General features: G+C 36.7%; 1 protein-coding gene across 1 annotated transcript; it reads left to right on the top strand.

Annotated features, from left to right (window-relative positions):
- On the top strand, window positions 1-2,210 carry LOC143589914 (uncharacterized). The gene is made up of 9 exons (XM_077070539.1): window positions 1-58; window positions 160-295; window positions 407-515; window positions 610-633; window positions 709-777; window positions 848-889; window positions 986-1,085; window positions 1,630-1,684; window positions 1,778-2,210. The coding sequence occupies exons 1-9, from the start codon at window positions 1-3 to the stop codon at window positions 2,040-2,042; spliced, it is 858 nt and encodes a 285-aa protein (XP_076926654.1). The 3' UTR covers window positions 2,043-2,210.
- Window positions 2,211-17,949: the final 15,739 nt, after the last annotated feature.

Below are 17,949 nucleotides of genomic sequence, written 5' to 3' on the forward strand. Positions count from 1 at the left end.
ATGGTTGAAGAAGAAGGTGTCTTTGTCTTTGATTCCAACACCGATCCCATCTTCCAAGGTACGCATTACCTCTTGTTTCCGTTACGGTGCAATTACTGATTCATTCTCACTTCGAATTAGGGTTTCATTTCTAATTCTGCATGATTTGTTCAAAAGTAGAGAAAAGAGCAAAGAGTTCAGGGAGGATACCGACCCGAGATAGCAAGTCTAACCCGAATTCATCTTCTGTGAAAGAATTCATAGAGCACCTCCAAAAGGAAAATGCGTCACTTACGAAGCTCTTAGGAGATAAAAAGTATCCTTTTTATTATATTACTTGTTTTAAACTTCACACGCTTATGAAAGTTTTCGACTGAACACTTCTTGATCCATTGTGAATATACCACGGTTTCTTAACGTTTCCCAGTAGGATTATTGCTGTAAGTGGAGCCGAGTTACGCACACTAAGGATTACTTTGCAGAAGATGCAGCAGCAGAATTTGCATCTTGCTCAGGCAAACAGTCAAATGCTAGCGGTTTGTTTGTTAGCTTGTTATAAGATCTTCAATTTGCTCTGATGTTTTTTTCCTTTTTTTTCACAAAGATTGACATATTTCTTTGGTTTTGTAGGAGCTGAATTCTGGCAAGGATAGAGTAAGTCGTTCAAACAATTCTTTACCTCTCTATTTTTGTTTTTACCGACACGCATTTTGTTCTTCTGTGGTTTAGTTAAACGATTTACAACATCAGCTAGGATGCAAAAATGGATTGCTTATAGCAAAAGAGTTCGAGTTAGAGGTTAGTGTGTTGCTAAGTTTTCTTTAATGTGTTGGATTTTATGCTCACAAGCGTATTCCTGTTATATCAGGGAAAAAGGAAAGCCAAAGCATGTGAAACAAATGAAACTAAGGTTAGTATGTGAATCTTATGTGCATTTTCTTGAAACTTTATTTTTTTGTTTAAACTAAAATTGGGTAAGTAAATAATTATGCATTTTAACTTGTAGAAGGTGAAAGTATCTGAGCACGATGAGATGGGAGTCTGTACGGTTGCAGAAAGTGGCAAAGACCAACACTGTAATAGTAATGGAAGGCAGAAATCCAAAAGTTAGTCTAATGTGTGTGGTTTTAAGTACGGGTGCTAAACGGGTCATGTTCGCAGGTTGACGGGTCCAACCAGACATGAACCCGAACACGGCCCAAACATGAAAATTGTTTCAGAGACGTGAACCTGAATACGACATGCATATTTGCTGGTTGACTCGAACATGACTCGTTTGACCCAAGAGTTTTTTACTTTTTTATTGTTTCACATATTAAAACTTTAAATTTACATTTTACTACACAAAATACAGATTTATGTAAAACAATTACGTTTATATTATAAAAGCTTATGCCAATTTCCTTTTTAGTTTCAAATTTGGCATAAATTAATCAATTTAATTTATTACATAAAACACTATGTGGGTTAAACGGGTCAATCCACGAACCTACTAGGTTGACCCAAACACAACTCGTTTAGCTAAATGGGTTGACTAGATACTGACCCAAACCTGTTTATACCAGACCAAACCTGCGAGTTTCATGTTAGGTTCACGTCGTTTAGAACGTCTTTATTGTTCTACTGATCATTTTGAAACTCTTGATTTAGGTTTATGCCCTGCGGCTAGAAAGGTTGAGGAGTCGGTTATAGGTGACAATCGGAGGTTTGTGCACACTTATTGTTCTGTATTTAATTCATGTGTATGTGTGTGTGTATATATAGTATTTTTTTTTTACTTTTATGTTATGTTTTACAGGGTGGTAGCAAGGAGGCCTTCTGCTAGATTTAAACATGATGAACCAAAGCCTACAAATGACTTGTTTCATACGGATGAGATGGATGACAAAATGCAAGAGGATGATAAGGCATCTTCTGTTAAAAAAGAAGCCAATTCATTACGAAGTAAAATAAGTCAAGAAAGTAGACGATCATCTATTTCAAGGCCGTCTCGTGAAGTAGCCAAGAAGGTTCAGTCTTATAAGGAAATCAGTGTTAACGTAAAAATGCGCAGACCCGAGTGAGTATTTTCTGAATTCTTTTGTAGAAGATTCCTTATGTGAATTTGTATGATGTTATTAGTAGCTAAAACTGATGTGTTTGGTAACTGCTGCTAGCTTTGTATTCATCTGTAGTTGGTATATATTGATTGTAAGTGGTATGTAGATCAATCATTTTGCATATCTTTCTTACTTTTTAAATCAATCACAAATGTTTACAAACGCCTTATATAATATATTAAAAATGGTGGTCGGTATAAACAGTACCGCCATAATTTATATATATATACTTATATGAAACAAATACATGCGAAAAAGTTGGTTTGCTTTCGGTAATTCAAAACAAGTATTACGCTGCCTAATGGGTTCAACTCTCAACACAGGTGCCCTTTAGGGATTAAAAACAAAATTTTAATCAGCTTGTAGAACAAATCAATCAATCAATTATACCCAGTGAAGTCCCATCAACAGCAAAGTTATAAGTAGGTGGGATGTAGGCACACTGTACCTCTATCCAAAGGGATAAAGAGGTGGCTTCCAGAGAGACCCTCAGCTTTAAAGTGCATATGTATAAAGCAATACAAAGGAAATCAAAGTTCAACAGTAATATAAAATACTAATAATACTAATAATAATTATAATAGTAATAATAATAATACTATATATATGTAAAGAGAATATCATTCTGGTGTGTGATCAAAATAAGGAAAATAGAAGCCCTAAGGTATTCCTTTCTCTCTAAAAATCCTTAACTTTAATTCTACTTCTCCAAGAATTCTTATCCTCAACCATGTCCTCGGAGAGGTTTAGATCTATCAAATCATGCCTAATCCTCTCGTCCCAAGTCAATTTAGGTCGTCCTCTACCCCTCCTCCCTTCTATAGTAATGCTTTCTACGGATCTAACAGGATTCGTCGTCTGTCTTCTCTTCACATGTCCAAACCATCTCAATCTCCACTCTCTTATCTTGTCTGCTATGTTCGCTACCCCTAATCTCTCCCGAAACACAACGTTTTCTTAACCTGCAACAGTTCATCAGTTTCTTAGAACATTTTTGATGATTCAACTGCTTTTTTTCTCTCGGTAACTAGCAAAAATGCAAGTAATTAAAAAAAAAAATGAAGGTGGATTTAGTGTTTCTTTTGGGGTTCTGGTATGCATATATTTTGCTGACAACAAATTTGTATTTACAAATTACAATAGAGCATTAGTTTGGTAACCGGTATTATCGAAACCGGTATCGATATTTCTTTTATGGGTTTCGATCAATGTAAATAGATGTCGATATATATATTAGGGTTAGGTTCAAGAGGGAACTCAAAAAAGTGAGAAACTGGGAAACTCTTTAATTTACATGTAAACAAATACTAAAAAAATTCATTTTTCATGTAAAAAACACATTATATATATATTAGTAGTGAACCCGCGCGATGCGACGGTGGTGACAGCTTACAACATGGTACTCGATTTCTGTTAGTTTATCATTCTCTAGCGTTATATTGTATAGTATGATAGAATATTGATCAAATAACATCACTTCCGCTCAGATCGTCTAGGGTTCTGAGCAGGATTTTTTCGACGTGGCACATGTTTAAGTTATTGGAAATTTAAGTTTTGTGAAGGATGATAGCACATCTATTCCACATTATAAGCACACGGACTCTAAAATAAGAACGAAACTCATCACATAACATGTTTCGATGCACAAAAGCATGTTTTAGAAAAAGTAGTAATAGAACTGCATCATCTACTCATTTCGTGTACACTTGATTAACTGCACTCACACAAGAGATCTTTTTGATGCACCTCACACCTCAAGTATGCTTTTTTTTAACCCTATGTTCATACCTCATGACTTGTACGAAAATAAGAAGAAAAAAAAAAGAAAGTCAATCAAACATCAATTTTATCATGTTAAAGGGATCTTAACATCCTACAAAAGACACTACAAACTCATATAGACCATTTAAAATTTTTTAATGCATAGAAACATCATTTGTTGTCATTGTAAGCTCAATAATGTACAGTAAGGACCATTTGTAGTATTTTATAAAATCAAGGTATGACTAACTCTATCAACCATAAAAAACATCATTTTTGTGTAACATTCTCTCTAGTCGGGAAAGTCATGCTTTTTATGTTTGAGATTAGAGCATATTGTGAACATCAAATACTCATTAGCGGTGGCTCCAAGACTATAGCCCATGATCTATATTCAATGATCTAGTGAGTATTGACCACTGTAGTGTTTCATCCATGAACCTTACTAAATGGTGGTTCATGCACATGTAACAATAAAAAAGACTTGTAAGGCGACTTAAGTCATGACTTTTTTAAGTCAAGTTGCTTGATCGTGGTTAACAATTTAATCTATATACATATGTTGGAGCTTCAAATTTATTAAGAAGAAAAATATTTTTGACCTTATGGGAAAAGGAAAATAACGATCAAATAAATGGCAAGTCTTAATTATCCAAGAAGGGACCAAAATTTTTTTGAACTCCTTACAAACATTCCGTATCAGTTCAATTTCAGTTTTAGTTTTCATTTCAGTTCCGTTTCGATTTTTTCAGTTTCCAAATAGCATTAATTTGACCCTAAATTACCCATGTTTCACATTGGTTCTAGTCAAACGGGCCAAATAAAACGTTTAAGCCAACCGGCTCAATTAAAACTTTTTAGCCAAACGGGTGAAATAAACCTTTTTAGAGACTTGACTTTTTGGTGGTAAAAGTTACAAAAAAAAATCAACGGTGTTCAACGAATAAGATCTTTTAATTTCAATAATAAGCAAGATAACTATATCTTGAACTTATTCGACCCCCATTTTTCTTGATAGTTGTATTCTTAATATGGCCCGTTTGAAACATATAATTGAACCATACACATATAATTAAATGTTTTGAAGCAGACACCTATGAATAGAAACTTAGAAACTTATAACTTATTTTTTCTTTATAAATGTGACCAAGTTCACAAATACCTAAATGAAATCTCAAAAAGAATGGCGCTTCAAACTTTGTACATTTGACCCACACCTGGTTCTACCATTTTACTTTGTAGCATGCTTGGAATCTGAATCTAGTCAACTATACACAAAATTCAAAATAAAACTGCCATTCAGTTAAAGCATCAATAAAACTAATAAAATCATCACACATTGATTCCATGTTTGATCAAAGACGTGACAGACCAAAACACCATCATCGGGGGCATTGTTATCATTATGGTTGCTTGACTTTTAAAAGTCAATACTGAACATATTTTTTATGCATTATTACTGTTTAACTATTAAAAGTCAAAACTGATTCAAATTTTAATGCAATTTGACAGTTTAACGTTTGAAAGTCGAAGATGAACATATTTTAATACATTTTGATACACAAGTGTAAGGGTAATTTTGGTTAAATCTGCCAAGTAATGATCACAGAAGTGCAAGGGCAATTTGGTCACAAATGTTTTAGGGTTATGTTTTGAGCACTATCTAAACTGTGAGTTTGTCTGAGCTTGGTCATTTTGGTAAAAAAAAGTGTCAAATTTTATTGGTAGGGGCGTTTTAGTCAATTTTGTTTATTTAAGAATTTGCCCTTAGTAGTTAACACACCAGGACTTTGAGGGAAGTTTTCACATAAAACTTGGCAAAACATAAAAAAAATACCATTTCTTTGGATTCAAAAAGAACTTCAACAATCCGTTTTTCAGGCTTTAGAAAGAAGTTATGCCATTTTTATCATAAAATAGAAAATGCTCATTGAGTAGATAAGTAAAACGTAAATTTGAATAATAAAAGACATAAAAAACAAACAAATGAAAGCACTAAGCACGTACATTTTGTAAACTGTTTTCCCGCTCGGTCAAAAAATTTTTGTTGCATGATCTATAAGATAATTATAAGGTGCAAATCATATATCAACAACCTTATGGCGCTCTCGTGACATGTAAAAGGGCATATGCATTTAAAATGAAATGTTAATATATTGAAGCAAATCACTGCCATTTGTTACAGGTAAAAGATGAAAAAACTTGCCTTCCATTATTATTCCCAATATTAAACATTGTCACTATGTCAAAATAAACTAATTCCAGGCATATATAAAATATCTACATATAGATTTAAAATCAAATATAGGCTTTGAAAGTCCACATGAAAACAATATTCATATTAGCTTAGATCTAAATATATAAGTAGAAACACACGCCATAAACCTTAGATCTAAAAGTCAAACATGCATTTACGATGTAAAAACAGTCTGAAACACATTATAGCTTCACAAAAGAATATAAGAACACAAAACTAAAAGTATTGCACAGATCCAGGCATAAATAGATACAAAACGAGTGTAAAGAACTAACAAATCAAATCTGACAGCTTACTGCTTACAACATGAAAAACGGTAGATCTGGTGATAACTCAATAATACCTGAATACAGTTGGGTAACCTTAACCTCGTCACAAAATCCATCTATCACGGTTGTCCTATAACTTATATTTCATTTCTCCTATTTACATCAATAATACCAATTACCTAGAGATATAACAATAATATATCAGAAATAAAATTGTGGATTACCATTGTTTATTCACCAAAGCCAGCATCACATCACTCTGCCAATGACTCCTTGTTCACAGCCGTCAGAGACATGTTCGCCGGAGAAGTCGACATACAACATTAATTACCGTCACTCAGCCTACTACCTATATGGACATAAATTACACATTTAATTGTATAAATGGATGATTGTACTTACCTCAAAATAAAGGAAAATTAGTGAAACAATAGTAGCGTCCCTTTGACCGGAGGGCATCCCCATCGTCACTCTCTTTCTCGTTCTCTCTCTTCAGTTCTATCGCCGCTCTTTCTCTCTTGGTGGACTTTAAATTTTGAACCAGGAGTGTGTGGGAGGATATTGTAGTAATTGGATTTGGGCGGGCTTCTCAAGTTTAAGACTTTATGCATTCTAACACTTGTATTATGTATTGTAAATCTCTTAAATTTTAACATTCCAACTTTCTCTCTCTTATCTCTATCTCTGTTATCGTAAGAAGCGCGAGAAGTGAATTTTAGCATTTGATTAAGGGAAAATTACTAAAATAAACATGTTTGACCAAGAATTTACCAAAATAGACATGCTTATTTTAGTCTACATCTCTCAAATAATTGGTTTTTGACCAATAAACAACTGACACGTCATCGAAGCCGGCTAAGCTTTAGCCGCCACTTTATGGGCATGGAATTTTATGAAAAGTAAACGAGCCTCACCTTTAGCCAATAAAAATTTGACACGTGTCAAAAGCGGCTAAACTTAACCTACATCTATGGTTATTTACCCGACATCTTTGACTCTTAGCCGGCTTCGGGACACGTGTCTATTTAGTTAGCCGGCTCCAACTCGGCTTGTAGGCTAAGGCTTCACTTAGCCGCCTTCTTTTTTTCATTTAGCCTTCTAATTTTAGCCGCCAAAATTCAATATTTAACCAAACTTACCAACTCTATTAAATATTTAGCCGGCTTCACTTAGCCTTCTTCTTAGTCGGTGTAAATTTAGCCCCAAAAATTAAATATTTTTACCTACTCAATTAATTATTTAGCCGGCTTCGCTTAGCCGTCAATTTTTTTCTCCTAGCCAGCATGTTTTAGTCATCAGAAATAAATACATTTACCTACCCAAATTTAATTTTTCACCAACCATTTTTATAAAACTATACAACCATATTAATTACATCTTCTATAACCATATTCACCATCTCAAACTTTTTCACTTTCTTATCACAAGATCCTCATTTTTTTAAAAAACATGTTTGTTAACGTCGTCGTTTACTCAGATCAGATTTTTTTAAAAAACCAGTCTAAGTAAAGCCTACAATCTGATATGAGTAAACGACGATGTTAACAAACATATTTATTTAAAAAAATGAGGATCTTGTGATAAGAAAGTAAAAAAGTTTAATTGGGTGAAGATGGTTTTATAAGATGTTGTGAATATGGTTGTATAGTTTTATAAAAATGGTTGGTGAAAAATTAAATTTTGGTAGGTAAATGTATTTATTTCTGATGACTAAAAAAATGTCGGTTAGGAGAAAAAAATTGACGGCTAAGCGAAGCCGGCTAAATAATTAATCGAGTAGGTAAAATTTACACCGGCTAAGAAAAAGGCTAAGTGAAGCCGGCAAAATATTTAATAGAGTTGGTAATTTTGGTAACATATTGAATTTTGGCGGCTAAAATTAGACGGCTAAATGAAAAAAAGAAGGCGGCTAAGTGAAGCCTTAGCCTACAAGCCGAGTTGGAGCAGGCTAACTAAATAGACACGTATCCCGAAGCCGGCTAAGAGTCAAAGATGCCGGCTAAATGACCATAGATGTAGGCTAATTTTAGCCGCATTTGACACGTGTCGATTTTTTATTGGCCAAATGTGGAACCCGTTTACTTTTCATAAAATTATGTGCCCATAAAGTGACGGCTAAGGCTTAGCCGTCTTCGGTGACGTGTCAGTTGTTTATTGGTAAAAAAAACAATGATTGGAGAGATGTAGGTTAAAATACGCATGTCTATTTTGATAAATTACTGGTCAAACATGTTTATTTTGGTAATTTTTCCTTTGATTAACTATAATCGATGGTTTGAACTGACAATGGTGTTTTTGTAATTATCTTGATCTTCTGATCTCCAGATTTATGATGAAAAAGGATAAAATCGTCCAAAATGTGTAGGAATAAAAGAAGAAACGTATTAATATTAGAAAATCCCTCTTTTTATGCCCTTATCAATTCATCTCAATGATCTGCCAAAATCATCTTGCAAAGTAGCTCTAGTGCATGAAATCTTCAATCTCTAAGAGATTTAACCGTGATGTAGGGTATAAAGAAAGGGGTTGGGTTGCACTAATCATCTTCATTTCTTATCTGCCCAAAATTGGGGATTCTGAAGGTTACGGGTCACAACAAAAGTGAACAAGGTAATCAACTTTTCTGTGTGTTTTTTTATCAATCTCACCCATTGTCTATGATATTATGGTTACATACATCAATTCGATTTTCTTCATATTATTTATCATGAAGATAAAAATATAATGCACTAAATTTAGGTATTTTTATGCATGCTGTCAACTCTGTATATATATTGTGTTGGTGGGGGGTTTTTTATTTCATATTAAATATGTGTATATTTGACGCCAATGTGTGGTATGAAATTATTGATGTGTAGGTGAATTATGTTATGAATGTTATAATGTCAAGTTTTGAAAGATAGTTTCAACTTTGTTGTTAATGTCATTAAAATATGTGTTATATATGTATGTATGTTGTGTAATATCAGTGTAGGTAAGTCGATGTAGTTGTGTATGTAACTGTTTATTTTGGAGTTTAATATCAACATATGATGTTTGGTAGAGGATCTTGATATTGTAGAGTGTTGGTGTCTTTATCGGTGTTCATATTTTTATTTTTTTTTGGTAGTGAACGAATGTAATGGTGTAGGGGAACTAAGATAGTTGTGTAGGGTAACTATATTAGTAGTGTTGTGGAACTATGTATGTTGTATATATAGTGGTATTATGTTGAAATGAATATGATGTGTTGGATGCTAGAAATGGTAGTAATAACTTAGTATAGATATTAGTTAACATTTCATAAATATGTGTAGGGATTTTCTTTTATGTGTAGGTTTTAGTTATTGCAACTGAAAATGTTTAATTGCTAATATGTATGTGTTATTGGTTTCGTTGTATGAGCTATTGTATGGTGTATGCTCTGTTTTATAAATGTAGAGCTTGTGTAGGCTTTATATGATTTATGTAGGTATTTTTAGAGCATGTGTATGTGTTATTATTAATTTATTATTATAGTGTAGGATGGGTTATTGTAACTATGTATGCGTTACTTTTATGGTGTAAAAATTCTTGCAGAATTTATATCATCTATGTATTTATGTCACACCTCCATCTTAGGCCTAGGAGTGCGATCAACAGTTGGTACCATGTTTGTATATAAATCAGAGTTACGGTTATTAGCGGAAGTCAAACATAAGGATTAAAGTTGTAAATATTTACATTACAAAAGTTGAGACGAAAGTCTCATTAGAAATTACTTGTTTATAAGTTTTACAAAACCACCATATTTAATATTTAAGTTTTAACAAAAACATCCGAGCCATCGGATTCTTGAGCCCTTCGTCTTCACAAGCTCTATTCTTGATTACCTGAAAAAATGTTAGAAAATACGCCAGCAACGAATGCTGGTGAATATGCTGACGCAAAAATATTTTCTTTTACTTAATCACCCCTTGAGACCACGTAAGTCTCGGTCCATCTTGGCTTAGGAATAATTAAGTTAAAACAATATCATTATAAACTCGAGTCTCTACACTAGGTCACCCCAGCAAAACACCACAGTGTTTCGACGTACTTAGGTATCATAAATATACACATGGTCAGTCTCACTCGAACGTACTTAGGTCCGGCCCATCGTGGCTGGAGGTCGTGACCAAGCGTGGTGCGATGTGCCCACCGCATTTTACCATATACGTAAGGATCCAGACAAACGTATACTACAGCCTGAGGGCTAGGCTTTTACTCTTATTTACAATGTTTTTAGAGACACTTAGTCTCATGTAAAGTTTTTCACATAACAAGTTGACTCATTTGAAAACAAGTTTGTAAAAGTGGGGAGTATTCACCTTTTGATTGGGATCGGTTTCCAACACCGTCAGTGGGTCTTTCCCTTGCTATCTCGTACATATAGTACGAGTACAACTTTTGTTAGTCGGATATACAATTCGGCTTAAGACCTTTAGTCTTAGTTTTATAATCGTCACCTCGATTCTTTTATTCTTTTTATTTTAAAACCTTTAGTTAAAAAGTAATATTTATAAACCTTTAGTTTATTTTATAAAACCCTACGTTTCTTCTTCTATAAGAAACATATTTCTTTCTTTTCGTTATTATTTAAGAATACTCGTTATTATTTAAATAATACTTATAACAAAGAATTATATTCACACACATATATATATACACTTGTATTCTTTTCTTTTTTTTTCTTTGTTATATATATTTCTTTTATTCTCAAGGTATCGAGTATAACCTCGACTTTAGGGTTAAGCCTTTATAATATTTTAATATTATTCTATTTGTGCATTATGCCTACCTCTGTCGGTTTAACAAAAACCCTATACTCTTAAGCAGCACTTTGTCACCGCTTGATCAACACTCTTTCCTTTCTTGTCTCTTCTTGGCAATCCTTCTCCACACTTGGCACGCTTTACGAGGCACCAACACTTCACAGCACACACTTCGAGATGATCATCGGGACGTCGAAATGACCCTACCTTCTTGTTTGTATTGTCGTCGGAGAGTGGCACGGATATCGAGGTATGGCACGAAAATCGAGGAATCGGGTTACATTTATAGAGGTGGATCGAGGGCACGAACTTCGAGGTTTAGAGGGAGGTTATTAGAGTGAGAAAGGACTGGTTTGTGGTTTGAAGAAATGAAATCCCGTGGCCTTCTATTTATAGGCTATTTTTGGAGCCCGTCGCAGCACGCGACGTAGGTTTCCTGAGTCACCATGTAGACCTGCCGCGTGGCGACACGTGGCAGGCGTTTGCGCCGCGTGGCGACACGTGGCGGACGTGTTGCCACGTGGCGACATATCATGCCACCGTGTGCCACGTGGCACACGTGTCACAATGTGTCAGGTAGGTCATCGCGGTACACGATGACCTTGTTTCTAAGTCTTTCGCGTATCACGGTCAGCCAAGGAAACAGATTTTTCATTTTAGACCTTGGAGTTTGAAAATTGGCAGAATTGGTCCCTTAACTTTGGAATTTTGACATTTTTGGCTCGAAATTTTCCGTGATGTTACATCCCGCCCTTGAAATAAATCTCGTCCTCGAGATTGCTTCACAAGAATAAGTGGGGTAATTTCTTTCTCATTTCCGATTCAAGTTCCCATGTATACTCGGGCTCTCTTTGTGAGTCCCATTTTACTTTCGTTATTTTCAAAGTTCGTCTTTTAATTTTGTTTGTTTTCTAATCTTTTATTTGTATTGGTCTTTCAATGAATTTTAAGTTCTCGTTAATTTCTACATCTTTTAATAGCATCGAAAGAGATTCGTCGGCTAGACATTTTCGCAGATTTGAAACGTGGAATACATCGTGTATCCCTTGCATTTCCTCGGGCAGTTGCAAGGGATATGCAACAGTGCCAATACGTTCGAGTACCTTGAAAGGTCCAACGAATCGAGGACTTACCTTTCTTTCTTGCCGAAGCGAACTACGCCTTTCCATGGCGAGAATTTCAATAGAAATTTGTCACCAACATTGAACTCTAACGGCTTACGACGGACATCGGCGTAACTCTTTTGGCGGTCACGTGCCGTCTTAAGTCGTTCGGATTTAACTTTGTCGGTGGTTTCTTGGACTATCTCGGGTCCAGACAATTGATTGTCTCCGGTTTCAGACCAACACACGGGCGTTCTACATTTTCAACCATATAACGCCTCGAATGGTGCGGCTTGAATACTCGTGTGATAACTATTGTTATACGAAAATTCCATTAGGGGTAAGTGGTCGTCCCAACTTCCGCCTAAGTCTATCACACAAGTGCGGAGCATATCTTCCAATGTTTGAATCGTCCTTTCACTTTGCCCATCGGTTTGTGGATGATAGGCGGTACTAAGGTTTAGTTTCGTACCTAGTGCTTGTTGGAAGCTATTCCAGATGTGAGACGTGAAACGGCTGTCTCGGTCAGAAATTATGGATAGTGGTACTCCATGTAAAGCAACGATGTTGTTCACATAAATACGAGCGAGTTTATCCATTGAATACGACTCATTGATGGGTATAAAGTGTGTGGAATTTGTTAAGCGGTCTACAATCACCCATATTGCATTGTGTTGTCGAGTCGTCTTTGGGAGTTTGGTAATGAAATCCATGGTTATTAACTCCCACTTCCATACGGGAAGTTCGGGTTGTTGGAGAAATCCCGAAGGCTTTTGGTGTTCAGCCTTGACTTTCAAACAAGTTAGACATTTCGCAACATGTGAAGCGATGTCCTTTTTCATCCCATTCCACCAGTAGTTGGGTTTGAGATTTTGATACATTTTGTCACTACCGGGGTGCATTATGTATTTGGACTTATGAGCTACGTTCATAATTTTCTCACGCAAGTCTCCAACGATTGGTTCCCAAATTCGATTCCCCATTCTAAGGATACCATCGTCACCCTTGACTAGCGAGTCAATGGTGCCATTTCGTTTTTCATCGGAGATCTTGTTTTCATTGATCGCTTGAGTTTGGGCAGATTTGATTGGTCAATGAGATCGATTTGAATTTCTAATCATCACGCTCGAACTCTTTTTGGCTTTTCATGCTCTTTAAGACTTAAGGCATCGTCCACGACGTTGGCTTTGCCTTCATGGTATACAATCTCGCAGTCGTAGTCGTTGAGAGTTTCTATACAGCGTCGTTGGCGCATATTAAGCTCTTTTTGATCGAAGATGTGCTTCAAGCTTTTATGATCAGTGTACAAGGTAAATCTTACTCCATAGAGATAGTGCCTCCATATTTTTAGTGCAAATATTATGGCGCCTAACTCTAGATCGTGAGTTGTATAGTTCTTTTCGTGCATATTGAGCTGACGAGAGGCATAAGCGATTACTTTCTTGCGTTGCATTAGTACGCATCCCAATTCGGAATGAGACGCATCACTAAAGACAACTAAATCTTCAGTACCTTCTGGCAAGGCCAGTATAGGTTCTTGGGTAAGCTTTTGTTTGAGTATATCGAACGCCTCTTGTTGTTTTGTTCCCCATTCATACTTGATATTCTTACAGGTCAAAGAAGTTAGGGAACAACGATTCGGGAAAAGTTTTCAATGAACCTACGGTAATAGCCGGCCAATCCCAAGAAACTTCGGATCTCGGTTGGCGATTTTTGGATCTCCCACTTAGAGATAGCTTCAATCTTAGCGGGGTTCACTTGAATACTATTGACATTGATGATGTGACCAAGAAATTGCACCTCGTGCAACCAGAATTCGCATTTCGAGAACTTTGCGTATAACTTCTCAGTTCTAAGAATTTCAAGTAATGTTCGAAGGTGGTCTTCATGATCATCCTTAGAGTTAGAATACATAAGTATGTCATCTATGAAGACGATAACAAATTTATCCAAGTAAGGCTTACAGATTCGATTCATCATGTCCATGAACGCGACTGGCGCATTAGTAAGTCCGAATGGCATAACGGTGAACTCGTAATGGCCATACCTTGTTCGAAAGGCGGTTTTCGGGATATCTTCGGATTGAACTTTGAGTTGGTGATAGCCGGAACAACGATCGATTTTAGAAAAGAAGCTAGCACCTTGAAGTTGATCAAAAAGGTCGTCGATTCGAGGGAGTGGATAACGATTCTTGATTGTGACTTTGTTGAGAGCTCGATAGTCGATGCTCATACGCATGGATCCATCCTTCTTCTTGACGAAAAGAATTGGCGCTCCCCATGGTGATGAACTTGGTCGTATGAAGCCTTTCTCGAGAAGTTCGTCAAGTTATTTCTTCAGTTCCTTCATCTCGGTTGGTGCTAGACGATATGGCGCTTTGGCGATCGGAGCGGTACCAGGAATGAGATCCATTCTAAACTCTACTTTGCGATCGGGAGGGATTCCAGGAAGTTCATCGGGAAAGACATCAAAAAAATCAGAAACAACGGGAACGTCTTTGATTTCTTTGGGTTTAGATTCTTCGGTGACGTAGGCCATGAATTCTAAGCATCCTTGATTTAAAAATTTATTAGCCCTTATCATGGAGATTAGGCTAACTCGGCCAACGTCTTTATCCCCTTCAATTTGAATAGTTCGTTTATCAGGGGCTCGAAGTTCAATAGTTTTGCTATTGCAAAGGATACGAGCATGGTTGTTAGATAACCAATCCATACCCAATACAATATCAAAACCCGCAAGAGTCATAGGTAGTAATTGAATAGGTAAAACATAACCAGCCAATAATATTTTTCCGTTTTCTAGAGCTTCGGAGATTTTAATAATTTCGCCACTAGCGGTCTCGACGCTTAGAGTTTTATTAAGTTTGGTTAAGGGTTCGTTTAATACACTACAAAAGTTATAATCTATAAAACTTAAATTGGCGCCTGATTCAAACAAACTCTAGCATATGTGTTGTTAACGAGGAACGTACCGGTAATGGTTTCCGGTATGTCCGTCGCTTTCTTCGTGTCAAGAACGAAAACTCTTGCGTTGCCCTTCTTGGGCTCATTCTTCTGTCCGCTTCCACCCGCACCACCAGTCGCGGGTTTGTTTTTGGGGCATTCAAAGCTTAGATGTCCCATTTCTTTACAGTTGTAGTAGGTCATCTTTTTCTTCCAACAATCGGCCGTTGCGTGGCCGGGTCTATGACACGATTAACAGACTGGTGGAGTTAAGTGGCATCTTCCCCTATGATATTTCTTACAAATCTTGCGTTGTGGAATACTGGGGTTGAAGCCGGACCTTCGTTGGTCAACTCCTTTACCCTTGAAATGGGTATTACCTTCTTTCTTCGGGTCATGTGTTGTTACAACCCTCTTATCCTCTTCCTTGTTGCGAATCATTCCGGCCATCAAATAACCGGCTAATTCCATTGCGGAGTCAGCGGTCTGTGGCAAGTGAGACCTCACCATATCACGAATCTCTCGTGGTAGTCCCCAAATATAACGTGTCACTTTGCTGGATTCAGGGGTAACCAGCTGGGGAACCAATCGACTATATTCGTGAAATTTTGTGTTGTACTCACGAAGGTTTGTTCCAACGACTTTGTGATTCAGGAATTTGGTTTGAATTTGGTCAGTCTCGTGCATTGGACAAAACTTTGCCATCAACAACTCCTTAAACTCATTCCACGTTAGATTATACATCACTTCCTTCCTCAACTCAGAATTAGCGTGTTCCACCATTCCAAAAGCTTCACCTTTAAACATGAGGGAAGAATATTGAATCTTCTCCTCGTCGGAACACTTGCTTGTTATTACGATCGTCTCCATCTCTTCAAGCCACCTCACGGTTGTGATGGCTCCCTTGTCTCCATGGAATTCTTTCGGTCCATAGTAATTGAAATCCTTAAATGAACACCCACCGATCTTGAGTTTCTTAAATTCTTGTCTAACACTTCCATCAGCATTCAACTCATGAACACTTTCTTCAATATGAGACGGTTTCGGATGGGACTTAACAGATTTTTGAGAAGGATTAACGGATCGGGAATGTATGGATTGCCTAGATTGTGATCTAGCTTCGGATTCTTCCCTAACTGCATCTTTTATCATCTTTTGGATTTGGTTTAAATATTTATCAGGGATTGGCTCTTCTTTTTCATTTTCGGGGTCTTTCCCCTTATTTTTTTCGTTTATCGGCTTCCTTTCGAGAAGCTTCATGGTTATCACTTTGTCGAGACATTTTGTTTTTATCTTTTTCTTTTTATCTGAAATTTAACAATTTCAATTTTTAATTACAAGTTTTATTCATTAAATACACACTCATATATATATATATATATATATATACATATATATATATATATCATAAAATGATATATATTGTTTTACAACATACTTATATATCGTTTATGCGATATATAAACTCCTATCCTTATTACATCATACATTACATATAACACGCAAACTATCTTAACACATAAACTTCATCTCTTGAAAACACGCCATCATCACCATCATCTCAATCCTTCATGAATTTCTTCATCACTTTGGTTAACTTGTTGCATTTATGGAGAAGCGTCTCTCCTATCTTCTTATTTTTCTTCCCATCAACATCTTTCTTCTTTCTCAATTCATCTGTCTCATGTAGGGCCCGATCAAGATGTTCCTCCTGTGACTGGGGAATGTCATTGGGATATCCATAGCGGGGTGGTGGATCACGGTACCCCATCATGACAACGTCGAAATGGTTCCTCGGGTCCGTATATGGAGAAGTAGTCACATCGGATTGGTAGTTGAAGAAAGCTTCGGCAGCCTCATTCTGTTCTCGGATCTCATTCGCTTGTTCTTCAACTGATGGGATCTTGCCTGAGTACGGTGGGAAGCTTGATGATGCCTTGCCTTTGAGTTCTTGTTGAAATTGCATGTAGGGATCAACAGAACCATAACTTGGGTCTTGATGAGAATATGGCTCTTCCACCGGTGTTGTCACCTCATTCGGATTGTCAGGGTATTCTTCCTCTGAGTCTTCTTCCATTTCCTCTTCTTCCGGTTCCTCTTCCTCCGATTCCTCTTCCTCCGGGGGTCTCTTCTTCTGGGTCTCTTCTTCCGGGTCCTCCTTTTCCATTAATTTGGCAGTCTCTTTTGATATTGAAGGCAGTTGAACTTTCTCGTACGGCATCATCACCCTCATTCTGGATTGCGAGATGGCCCCTCTTCGTTGAGGCGGGAGTCGACAGCATCCATAGAAGTTCTGGTATGCCACCTTCGCTGATTTGAGTGGCAATGCATCCAGTCGGATGAGGGAGATCTTGGTTCCTCCTTTATTAGTCGGTTTGAGAGGAAAGCGTATGAAGGGTGATGATTTGGTGGTAAATGTGTTGAACAGCCGGATGGGTAATATGGCGGGACCTCGATTGGTTGATAGGTAGGAATTTCGGAAGGATGATATGTTGGGATTTCTGATGGTTGATACATGGGTAAACTTGACGGATAGTAGGTTGAGTGCCTTGGTGCTTGGTATACTTTATGTGGAGTATTGTCTAGGTGGTAGATTGGACTTTACTCGTTGTCGGGATAATGATATGGCTTAGTTTGATTGTGATCCTCGTCGGGATTGAAAAATGCCTCATAGTAATCCTTACTCATGATGCCTCTTGGAAATTTGTAGTATTTTCTTGCCCTTCTTGCTTCATTATCATAATACTCCATTAATTTCTCGAAAGAC

The sequence above is a fragment of the Bidens hawaiensis genome, unplaced genomic scaffold (assembly GCF_021521415.1).
Source record: "Bidens hawaiensis isolate Kalapana, Puna unplaced genomic scaffold, B.hawaiensis_p1.1 tig00038029_1, whole genome shotgun sequence".
In the NCBI taxonomy this organism is placed as follows: Eukaryota; Viridiplantae; Streptophyta; class Magnoliopsida; order Asterales; family Asteraceae; genus Bidens; species Bidens hawaiensis.

Bases quoted from the DNA above. Each gene is read 5' to 3' on its own strand.
- LOC143589914 (XM_077070539.1), top strand. From the start codon at position 1: ATGGTTGAAGAAGAAGGTGTCTTTGTCTTTGATTCCAACACCGATCCC. The intron at 296-406 runs GTATCCTTTTTA...AACGTTTCCCAG, and splicing joins AAGCTCTTAGGAGATAAAAA to TAGGATTATTGCTGTAAGTG. The intron at 1,685-1,777 runs GTTTGTGCACAC...TATGTTTTACAG, and splicing joins GTTATAGGTGACAATCGGAG to GGTGGTAGCAAGGAGGCCTT.